The 12582-nt window shown below is 42.6% G+C and overlaps 1 protein-coding gene across 2 annotated transcripts in view; it reads right to left on the reverse strand.

The window, feature by feature from the left end:
• Positions 1-12582, reverse strand: part of LOC311054482 (TOX high mobility group box family member 2-like) — a 100762-nt gene that overhangs the window by 10142 nt on the left and 78038 nt on the right. For both annotated transcript variants that reach the window (XM_084070488.1, XM_084070487.1), the window contains exon 5: positions 1489-1719. In XM_084070488.1, the coding sequence (XP_083926614.1) occupies positions 1489-1719 (231 nt within the window). The remainder of the gene's footprint in view (positions 1-1488; positions 1720-12582) is intronic.

The following is a 12582-nucleotide window of genomic DNA, read 5'->3' on the forward strand; positions in this document are numbered from 1 at the left end:
CTCTCTCTCTCTCTCTCTCTCTCTCTCTCTCTCTCTCTCTCTCTCTCTCTCTCTCTCTCTCTCTCTCTCTCTCTCTCTCTCTCTCTCTCTCTCTCTCTCTCTCTCTCTCCCCTCACTCTCGCTCTCCCTCTCCGTGGCTTGAATTAAATTTAGAAAGAAAATCATTTTAATGAGAGCCAGGGGAGTGAGGATAAACGGATGGATTATCTTTAGAAAGAGAAGAACTAGCTCATTAAGGTGAGCTCTATCTCACAGCAATGTTCTGGTAATTACACACCACGTAATGCCGAGGAACGCTAGCTCCCTTCGCTGGTGGAGCACATGCTCCATCTACTGGTGGTACAGTAAGAGAAGGTGCGTGCGTGTGTGTAAGAGAAGGTGCGTGTGTGTGTGCGTGCGTGGGTGTGTGTGTGTGCGTGTGTGTGTGCGTGTGTTTGTATAGTGCACTTTTTTTGTATCAATCCTGCTATGAAGTTATTCTCAACATTTTGTGGGAATATGCACCTATGTGCTAGTATGGAAAATGAATGTACTGTGTAGGTCTATGTACTTTTCACACTGTCTCCATCTATGCATGTCTGTCTGTGCATGTAGTGTGCGTCTCTATAAGACCCGGAGTGCCGTAATGCAATACATGTAGTAACGCGAACTCTTGACCTACAGTATGGATGCCGTGTTTATTGTATTAGTGTTCCCACATTTGAGAAGGGCTGGTATTCACTGCTTGACTAGATTTGAAGATTCTGCTGCTTGACAACTCCTATGTGTTTGGCATAAAGTATGTATTATGGCTGTATGAACTCCTGTGTGTTGGCATACAATTTGCACTACGGCTGAATGAACGCCAGTGTATTTGGCATAACGTTGCTGTCAGGCAGAAACCTTTTATCTCCATATTACAACCTTTAATGTTTTCTTTTTTTTTTTATAAATGAATGCCCAACTTCATCGTACAAGCGCGTCACACAAATGCAGCAAAAATAGCTGATCTAAAAGCTCACCATGCGCCACGATGCGATGCGTTGAGAGCTTGTGAATCTGCTATTTTTGAAAGATTTTGAAAGTTAAAGTGAGAGCGGTTAAGTCTGTCTGTGGGTTTTATAAATATTGAACCAATAACAAAAGCTTGCGACTAAATAAAAACTACATTGGATCCATTGGAACACAGGTTCTTTTTTTCCATTTCCTGAAAAGTAAAAATGTTTGGACATACAAGGTTTCCACCCGGTAGCGACAATATTAATTCAAATGTAGGCATTTAGCAGACACTCTTATCCAGAGCGACTTATAGACAAAGAAAATAACATGGATCAAGGTACACTTGCATGCATTAACCACATTCAGCCAGCGGCCATTTTGCTCATACATCATAATCGGGGCATAAGAATCCCCACCCCCGAGGAGGACATAAGAGCAAAATGGCCACTGTGAATATGGTCAATGCATACCAGCAGCATATGAACTCCTATACTGTATAATGTGTTCTACCTGCTTCTGCTCCTCCCCTAGGCTGTCCCACATGGAGGCCACAATCTTAGAGACGTCTCCAAAGGTGGCATTGGGGTTCGAGCCCTTAATGGCCGCCTGTGTGTCTCTGAAGAACAGCGCGTAGGCTGACACAGGTTTCTGGGGCTCGTTGGGGTCCTTCTTCTTCTTCTTCTTCTGGGGCTTGGGCTTGGGCTTCATCATCTCCGATGAGGGCCGCTTCTCTCCACTCATCTGGAGCGGGAGGGAGAATGACAGAGGGATAGCAAGAGAGAGAGAGAGAGCGTAGAGAAAACAAATGAGTTAGTTAAGAACTAAGTGATGCAAATGACTTGTGTTTTTCAAGGCACGACCGAGGGCCATGCAGACAGTGTGAAGTACATATGTACATACAGCCCATATATGTACTGTATGTCTGTCCCCTCAAAATAGACCAATCACAGCTCACATGACTACGTGTATAACTTCACAAAATAGGCCATAAATGAATGCAGCATCAACAGTCTGCACATTATTATCTGGTTGAAAATGTATGCATATACAGTATATATAAGAAGAACATTCAGTGCATCTCTTAGTTACACCAACATTCTTCACATTCAGGTAAAGTATTATAAGATTGCTATTTTAGTCACTTGTCGACAGGGACGTGCACAGATAGACTCTAGGTGGTGCTGGAGCACCTGCCCGTTGCCCTCTTGACCAGAAGTGCCCTTTTTTCAGTTTACACCACGGGTCTTCAACAGGGGGTCTGGGACCCCTTGGGGGTCCTCAGAGTTACTACAGGGGGTCCGCCAAATCTTTATGTGATATGATTTTTCTTTTTACCATAACCACTCGAAACCTAGCATCCCTTTTCTGAGGAGAACTTTAGCCAAAATTAGCAGATCTACAAGCCCACAATGCCTCGCGGTGCGAGGCGTTGTGGGCTTGTAGATCGTCTATTTTTGGTAAAGAGGTATAGGTGTAGAGGGAAAAAAGAGCAGACCAAGTAAACAAAAAAAAGTAGAATTTACTTGAGCACCTGCCCCTAAAATGTCTGTGCACGCCACTGCTTGTCGACATGCCCACAAGTAGCAGTTTGTCAATGTGGGAAAAATGCCGTTCAGATTTTTCCTGTAGTGCGTGCGGCTTTGCCACTGAACACTGCATCGTCAAGTGTTCATTCACAAACTGCACACATAGTAGGCTAATGAATCGATAGCTAAAGATTGTACAGGGAGAGGGAGGCCACGCATTGATGCACACATTATTAATGTAGAAAGGAATCAGATGTCCACCATGTGAAAGTTTATGTCCAATATGTTTGGATGTTACAGATGGCATTGGGCATGGTCCACACAGTTAAGATAAAAACGACTTGAACCCAGACTGCACTCAGCAGAGAGGAGAGGAGAGGAGAGGAGAGGAGAGGAGAGGAGAGGAGAGGAGAGGAGAGGAGAGGAGAGGAGAGGAGAGGAGAAACAGTCAGAGAGAGAGACGGACAGAGAGAGCGGAGCAGAGTTCTCAGAAGAGGCAGCTGAATCTTGTTCTGAGAAGAGAAAACAGATCAATTTGCGGACATGGGTGAACGAAGACTAACAGGATGTCAGTCAGATAGGTTGGCCTCTGGGGGAGGGTTGGGGTGGTGGGGGCAGGGGCAGGCTGGCCAGAGGTGGGATGGGGAGAGAGACCTGTCCTAATTAGCACCTCATAGATTTCAGGTGGTTTCACAGTGGTTCTACGATGTTGTTAAATTGCTGCACTCTCTGGGTCTATTTGCTCTTTTCACCGCAACATTACATCTTTTTTTACTCTTACTGTACAAGTTTGCTCACCGAGCTCAATTTTGACTTCATTTTAGCAAAGCAGGCCAAGGAAGTATTTCCTTCTCTGTGCTGTATTCTGAAGGACTCGCTGAATTGGTTAGTCCACTCCACAATAACACATTGCAATCTTGCCGCATTTTCAAGGGGAGAAACCAGTGACAACTACGTGATGTACTGGATCCAATACACATGAATAGGTTTCCATTTTCCACGTGAGGCTTTGACGGGGAGTCAAATCCAGGTCACCTGATCGTGCCTGTGATTTTATATGGAAATTGCTTTCCTTGCTGAGAAGAGAACATCAGCCATCAGAGAGAGGGTGGGGAGGGGGAGGGCAAGGGAGGGGTAGAGGGAGAGGAAGAGAAGGAGAAAGAGAGGGTGAGGGAGAGGCAGAGAGAGAGAGAGATGGAAGAGAGAAGAGGTGTATCTAATGGAGGATGGCAAGGGGGAGGAGCCATAGCTTGATGTTGCCATTAGCATCAATGGAACATCAGTTAACCTGATTTCTTGGTTGCCATAAAGGAGAGAGAAAAACAACAATCCAATTTCCATCTGTAAGACTGTAATGATAAAAGATATAATGACACACTGAATATATAATGATATACTGAGGTATTGTGTCGAATGAAGGATGTGTATGCACGCAATGCATGGTTGAGGGCTCCCCAGAGTCACTCAAACGTTACTGCATGAGAGTGAAAGAGTGAGATGCTGGTAATGTACAGTAGCCAAACGTAACCGCATGAGTCTGAAATAAAGAGTGAGATGCTGCTGGTAATATAGCCAAAGTGCATGAGAGTGAAAGAGTGAGATGCTGGTAATGTAGCCAAATGTTACTGCATGAGTCTGAATAAAGAGAGACGCTGGTAATGTAACCAAATGTTACTGCATGAGTCTGAATAAAGAGAGACGCTGGTAATGTAACCAAATGTTACTGCATGAGACTGAATGAATGTAGATGCTGGTTATGTAGCCACATAGAAACAAGATGGCTTTTTTTGGCAGCCTGTCCGAAGATCTACCAAAAATGTCCTTTTTCATTACTTTGTGATTTATTTAAGATTTGAATGCTCCTTTTCAGATCCTCTCATCTGGTACTTTGGTGTTAAAACACAGCAGGGGGGAATACAAGCCATGTGAAGGAACGATTGCTGTGCAAAGAAAGAGTATCAAATTGCAACACAAGAACATTTAAAGGGACTCGCATCCATCTAATGCATACTTATCTTGGGATTAGAAGACAGCGTATCTTTGCCTTTGACTGGTAATTTGAAAACAGGAAATGATTGCCTTTGAAAATTGCATTGTTTCAGGAAGAAATAAAAGTCTTGAAGATATTCCACACAGCATGAAATTAACTAATCAGAATTCGAGGTCTCCGCTCACAATCGGCAGCTTAAGCTAAACTAAAATAAAAAAGCTTTTTTGGTTAAATTAAATGAATGGACATTTCCTTTCTGAATAAAATCAAACTATTTCTTATCTACTTCACAGCTTTAGGTGATAGCCTTATTATTATTATGTATTTATTTATACAAAAAAAAACAATTGGGTGTGTGAGCACATGCAGTTTCATTAAAAAATAATCATCCCTCACTTTTATGCAATGAGGCAAAAGACAGGCGTTTGAAATGACATCTGTTCCACCCTGCCTTTGAAGTGAGAGTAGAATAAATTGAAGAGAGCGCTAATGGAATGAAAAAGCAAAAAAAAAGCAAAGAAAAAAAAAAGAAACTAAATAATCTCCAGGAAATATCACACATATTTACAAACTGGGAGGCATGGTGACATGAAGCAAAAATGACAACCAACTAGGAAAAAATAAATACAATACAGGGCTGATGACCATATTCATGTTTTTCTTTTTTTGTGTTGGAGCAGTGAGAGTATTGATAGCAGAGGACAGAATATTGATTCAACTGAAACTTGACACTGAAAAGAATCGAGGGGTGGAATGGATGGACATCAGCCTACGAGCTTCGGCAATAAACCTGCCCTGGCGATGAGCTGAACTCATAATTGCCACAGCAGCAGTAGTATCAATGAACACCTGTGTAGGTATAGGGCCTACAGGACATTCTGCACTCAACCCAAACACACCATCCAGTGGATAAACACAATGCAATACACTCATCTGTCGACAGAAAACCCAAAAATGCCAAAACAGTCTATATATACAGTATAGGTACACAGCTTTCCAGTGCACCAGCAAAACATTGAACCACAGTGTCAGCCAGAGCTCATCCCATCAGCGGCGCTGCTGTTGTCAGAGAGAGAAAGGGGGGGAGGGAAGGAGAGAGAGAATGATAGGGATAAAGGCATTGGGGGGTAGGAGGTGGGGGGGTGTGGGGGGTAGCTGTAATTCTGAATGGACAGCACTGCACTGGCAAGACAAGATTAGAATTGACAGCCTGATAACTGCGTCGCTATCAAAACAGCAGAGAGAGAGAGAGAGAGAGAGAGAGAGAGAGAGAGAGAGAGAGAGAGAGAGAGAGAGAGAGAGAGAGAGAGAGAGAGAGAGAGAGGAGAGGGGGTAAATGTAGCTGGAGAGAGAAAAAGAGGCACCAAAAGAAGAGAGAGAGTGAGGGAGGAAGGGATAGAGCTTGAGTTGATGTAGTAGGGAGAACAGATAAAGGAAACAGAGTGATGTACGGAGGAGTGGCTGGATGGATGGTGAAGACAAGCATAGCAGCAGACAGTTAAAGTCTTAGATCTAATTTAAGCTCCATCGTACGGCGGTGCCACACACCCAACATTGCAGATCTATAAGCTCACAATGTGCCGCATCCGCGACACATTGTGACACAGTATGAATCTGTCTTTGGAGATGTTAAAATGAGACAAAAAGCCCCCAAAACAAATGAGACCATCTCACGGAGGAGATGACAAGATCCATACATTTCTTTACATACATATGAGCCTATTGCTCACATACAGAAAGTTGTAAAGCAATTTATTATGTGAATATTCACAACTAAGGTCCATAATAGAATGTTCCAAAAAGTGTGTATCAACAGCAAAATACCACAATTTACCATATTCACATGGCGCCCATTTTGCTCTTACTTCATACTAAGGGGATGGCAAACCCCAAGTAAGAAATAAGAGTTACATAATAGTTCAAACTTTCTGAGAGACTACACCTTGTTATTGTAGTTAGAATGAGAACACGTGATAATCATTATTTATTCACTTTCTTCACCATATTTCTGCAGCGAAAAAAAAAAGAAAGAAAGAAAAGAAAGGCTGAATGCGCAGTGGCCTTAAGAGCTTTAAAGTCAAGCCAGCTAGTCTGAGGTACAAGCAATACTCTGCGGCTCATCTCACTACAGAGGAAAACTCTTTCAAATAAGAAGTACAAGAACATCAATCAAAGATTGGTAGTGGAATAATCTTCAGGCAGAGGCCGACCGGGGGAAAGAAAATGAGAAAAATAAAAAAAAGAAGAGAGAAAAATAAGTGCTGGGCCAGATTTAACCATGAAAATATAAACCCAAGTTGGACGTTTTTTCTAAGATGAGCTAGCCTGAGACATGCACAGCTTTTCCTTCCCAAAGTAGCCCTGAACATTGTCTGGAGGGAATCCAAGCAACAACAAGAACTTTTTGTATAGTCATGCTTTGAGGCGTGAAGAAAGCTTATAACACACACGTTAGGGTTGAAAATTACAATTGTCACCCCATCTTTGGATAACTTAATGAACCAAAATCTAAGCCACACTGTGTTTTTTGGTGTCACATTGAAGGGTGAAAGGAAGACCTTATTATAGACCAATGTTTCTAAACGCATGGGTTGGGACCCCAAAGTTACAGAAGTTCCTGACTTCATAGACCAGTTGAGACATGCCTTTAACTACCCTCTCTGGTTTAGTTGATTCTTCGTCTTAACTTTATCAATGACCTGCCAAACTAGCACACCTGTATGCTATGACCATGTGACAAGCCTGGTCCACTCCACACAAGAGAAAAAGGACAACTTTATGCAGCTGCTGCACATTCTGAAGCCTTTGTGGGTTTATAAATGGATAAACGGGCATGGATGCAACAGTGGTGAGAATAATGCCATCTAGTAGATCAATGGTTCTCAAACTGTTTCGTGTCAAGGACCCCCCAAATTGATATGTATTTGGCCGTGTACCCCCATCTGAAAAGGATTTGTGCCAGGGACCTCTGGAGGTCCCTGGACCTCACTTTGAGTAACCAATGATCTAGTACATTTTCGCCAACAAACAGAATTGTGGCAAGCTTGAGCAAAAAGTGGGTTCCCTGAAAACTACATATATAAAAAATGAAATCAAATAAAACGTAGTGGCCAAAAATGATCCTGGCCTGCTGTATCCACCCACCTTTCAGATCTGCTGATACTCCGCATGCACATACGTTGTGGCACTTATGTTATAGCTTCACTGTGACCCCTCTTTTCCATCTCCCCATTGTTCAGTGTAATAAAACATATTCATTTTATAAAGGCCAGTACACTATTAACCCGCCGGTTGCACCTGAACGCCCTCCCCCATAATCCTAACCACACCAAACCCATACCTAAACTTAAAAACGACATAAAGGGTATTTTCAGAGTATTACATTTCCGTATCGTGACGTATTTCCAAATGGAACAGGAGCTGTGTGTGTCTCAGCCGGTCACAGCGACGGGAGCAGTACTGAACCGCACCAGAGCTTCCAACTATCTGCATGTCTTGTATCCGCTATGAGCACCTCATTTTGGCATTGCCATGTACCATGACCCGCCTGGAGGTCACATTGGGGGAAATGTATGCGAATGTGCTCCTCGACAGCATTAACCATACTAACCATTACTAATCATAAATAAAATGAAATAAAGAACAAAAAATACATTCCTAAACTTAGCTTCAACCAATCATATGGTGTAGGTTGTAATTGTTAAGACCAAGGGAACAATATACAGTATTGTTTCTATTTTAAGTATATTTTAAGACAAAAAGGGTAGGAATTATAAGCTACGGCTTCAGCCTTCACTTTTTCGTTCCAAGTATTGTATTTGTAATGTTTGTTGTGAAATAAAATCGAAATAAAATGAATTCAGTCATATATATATATATATAATATATATATATATAGTATTCACAATGGCAACCTCATCGCGTAGCATTTCAGTGCATTCACTATAATAGTAGACTGAGAGAACGAGAGCAATCCATGGTCTCGAAGGGCGGATCCAAACCCAGGCGCCCGGAGCAGGCGCGTCCTCCGATTGCTTCACCAATCTATGTCCCCGCCTCCCCCCCCTCCCCCCTCCCCCCCCCCCCGGTCTGTGCACGGAGCAGGCTGACGTCACCAAATTTAGAGCGACGCCCCTCTGCACTCTGAATGGTTAGGAGATAACAAGCTTCAAAGACCATCGTTCCTGCATCGTTCCCCCAGACTTTTTTCTTTTGTAACAAAAAAAATGGCTGGGTTTCCGAGGCTACTATAATAGTGTCAATTACATTATTCGTGAACTGGCTAGTGTCGGTAGGTGTGGTAACAATGTAACAAACATTTTTTTTCTAATTCTTATATGACATAAGAAAACAGAATGAATCTCTACTGTATATTGGAGGCTACAGTATATGGACTCAGTGGTTCACAATCAGTCAGATGAAAAGATAAAGAATCCCTTAAGAATTGGGTTTTTGGAGACACAGATTTATTTCTCAGTCACTACAAATTCTTTATAGTCCATGTCGTTTAAGTGATTGATTCCTTTAGCCCTGAAAAGTAGCAATTTTCTCATCATGCTCGCTCCCTTGTGCTAGTGCTTTAGTGGTGTCTTTGAGTACAGTCTTAATTCACTTCACCTACACCACTGAGGGTCTGACGTTAGCTCAAAGCTTCAAATATATATGTCTCTCATCTGGAAGACATTACTGCTCCATGTCATACTGTCCATCTGCAAGCAATGAACAGAACTGCATGTCAAAGAACCACCGCCCAAATCCCTGAGTAGAACCAGGCGCCCATCCAGAGAGCAGTACTCATCAAATAAAAATACAGTTCGGCCCCGACAATTATGAACCGGAAGTGTGGATACATGGTCATGATCTAAAAGACACGACAGCATATGAGAGTGAGAATGGTATATAAACCCAGAAGAAAGAAAGAAGGCAACCATTATGGAATCTGCATGCATCCAGTTCTGGTACCATGCCACAGCAAATATACAAAGTCTTTATGATGTGGAATGTTTTGTTAGTGTTTGGCTCAGACACGTAGACTTGCACTACTGAGCTGGCACAGTGGGCTCCATTTCAGCCAATATTCCCACAGCAGATATTCCAAATCCATCCCGAGCCAAAAACCTGAGCTGAAATATTCTGCATGGTTTATTACACTCAGGAAGAAAAAAAATGATTGACAGCTCTGAGAGGCTCCCCTGTATGAGCCTTGCCTTGCAGCATAGGGTCTACTTAATCAGCCTAAATTGCGAAGCTGAAGCCCTTGTATTTGGTAATGTGGCGAAAACAGTGGCAAGTGAGAGCTAATTAGATTAACGCTAGTTTAACGAGCTGTTGGAGGGGCCTCGCAGATTGGATTTTAATAAATAGTGGCAAAAGCATCTGTTACGCACTTTCTGGCTCTGCCGGCATCCTAATTGGCCCCAGTGGGTTGCTGTAGTGCCGCATTACACAGAGCAATTTAACAGGGAAAAAGGCAAAAATGCTTATATTCACACTCCAGGTAGGTCTGTGACAACCTGAAAAATTGGAGTGTGACTTTTTGATTGCATAGCTTCACAGACACAACTTTATCATGAAACACTAGGTCTGACAATTTATAAGGCTTTACCTCCACACAGAGCATCTACAAAAAGTCCCCCGAAGCAGAAAGAGGAAAACATCTGAAAGTCCAGACACAAATGCATTTGGATATTCCTACTGTTTGTTTTCTAGATGAAATGACCCTATGAAGAGGCCTTTTGTGCAGGCAACTGCACTGAGAGGAGGAAAAAAAACAATTAATCAAACATGAATGGGCGACCATAGCAGGGTTATTTCCATAGCAACAGCCCGAGGGGACAACTCGGACCCTTTAATGTGAGCTGGTGATGTTTCTTTGTAAACATCAGCGCAGCAGGGGATGAGAGCCAATGAGAGAGACCCTGGCAACAGAGGCATCACAGGCCAGCAACCTCTTGGTATCAATCGAAGTTTCCATTATCTAGTGTTGAATGGGAAGAAAAGCACTCTGAAATGCTGTATTCTGGGGTGTTTTGAGGTAATGTGCTCTGTAGTATTAGTATCAATGCCAAGTTGTCTTTTTAACTCCAAATAATTTGAAGAACTTTTCAATTAACCTTATAGTTGAAAGCCTTATAGTAAAAATAACCACAAAGTGATTTATTAAACAAACGTAATCATCAGCTTCCTGTTTGTTATTTTCCGCCTGCTTTTTATGGCTTAAAAAACACCTGAACCATTAACACACAGAGTAACTTGTTAAAAGGAGGCAGCTTAATTACAGAAACATAATCTCCTCTATACACTCATACATGATGTACAATCTTCAACCACTTTTCTCTCTCTCAGCCTCCAGCTGTGACTAAGAGAAGACACTATCAGTAGTGCACAAACATTTCGAAAAGCTATGATGATGGGCTGCTCGCTGGTTGCCATAGGTACTATATGCTAATTGTCAACCTGGGTATAGACACAGATGGGGGGGGGTGTTGTTGTCAGAGCAACCTGCTTTGTTTGGCCGCAGATGTGTGCTACTCTGATGAAAAGACCCTGACAAAAGGTGAGTCAAATTCATCCAATTCTGCGCAGCAGACAGACTGAGAGTTACCAAAGAATCTCGGTGCTAAAGTGAAAGAGAAAGCCTCACTCCGAAGTTAGCTGTTCTGAGAGAAAAAAAGAAAAAAAGATTCTAGGCTGAAAATGAGAAGAGTGGCATACGTTTACAGTAGCAGAATAGCAATTCAGTCAACCGCAATGTTCTCTGCAAGGGAAGAAGAATGAGGGGGAAAAAAAGAACCTGCAAGTGTTCAGGGGTCAATGCTCAAGTCAACAATCATCCAATCAATTCTCAGTGAAGTGCGGAGGAATGAGAAATACTAACGTCTCGGAAACTTACAAAGCTAGTCAACAGAATGTAACTAATGGTGTATTGTTGTCTTTGTATACCCTGAGAAGAGGCATGTATACAGTGTGAGGCTATCTGGTCACAGTGCTGTATCAACTCTCCCTGGCTGTGAATAAGTGACTATGCACTACGTGGAGCTGGCAGCATGACCGCTGGCAAAAGTCAGGTATCCCTAACCTTCGCACGAAAATGCTCTCTCGCCCTCTCAAACCCCAGCGGTTTCCCTGGGCGAGAGTAATGGGTTCCTCGCGCCGGGCTGCACCATGCTATTGTAGAATCACAGAGCGGTTAATTGAAACAAATGACTCTAATAATGGGACATTATCCCCACAGGCTGGCTTTGTGGTGGGCCTAATTAGCACCGCGGTGGCGACCGAGGAGGACGACTCACCACACTGATCCCTCAAAGGAAGCAGCCATGGCCCCCACCCCCCCTCTTTAAGTGGGAAGAGTGGGGATTCTCCCGATTACGTCGGCCATAAGGGCGCCCAGTTCTTTTTCAAAAGCATTGTGGAAAACACAAACATGTTTAGTCACCCTTTGGGTCCCTCTAGGGCGAGTCCCAATCTGATAAGCTTGTACAGTACTGTACAGTAAAGCCCCTTTCTTTAACTCCCCTTTGGGCATTGCTGACTGCGCCAACTCAAAATATTTGTGGTCAACATGGCAACTCTGCAGGGATTTTGTGTGATTTTTGTCCTACTGCTGCGTGTGTCACTAGAGCCACACAAAAATAATTTATAATTGGCCGATATATTGGGCATTATTTAACATTTTTGACGACATCAGTACTGGCAATTATGCGGCCAATGTAACCACTTTTAACCAGGCATTTTGGGCATGTCATTATAGTGAAAAATACAAAAAGAATTGATAGGCTATTTTTGAATTTTCAATTTTTGAAAAACTTAAAAACAAAATACACTTTTTGACAAAATATTGGTTAAAACATTGGTAATCGGTGGGCTAGCACTCTCCAAAATCAGGATTGCCATCGGACCCAAAAATATGGCATCAGTCGGGCGTGATGTGTCAAATCACACATTACTTCATAACTTTATTTTATTGTTTTACTGAGCTGTAGATCTACATCATCTTTTGATCACCACTGAAATATGCTTTCCCTCCCATTTTAATTGTTTACCCTTGTACATAATCTCAGAATGTCAGCTCTAATGCAATGTTCA

Source organism: Gymnoscopelus microlampas (assembly GCF_963454915.1).
Source record: "Gymnoscopelus microlampas genome assembly, chromosome: 10".
Classification (NCBI taxonomy): Eukaryota; Metazoa; Chordata; class Actinopteri; order Myctophiformes; family Myctophidae; genus Gymnoscopelus; species Gymnoscopelus microlampas.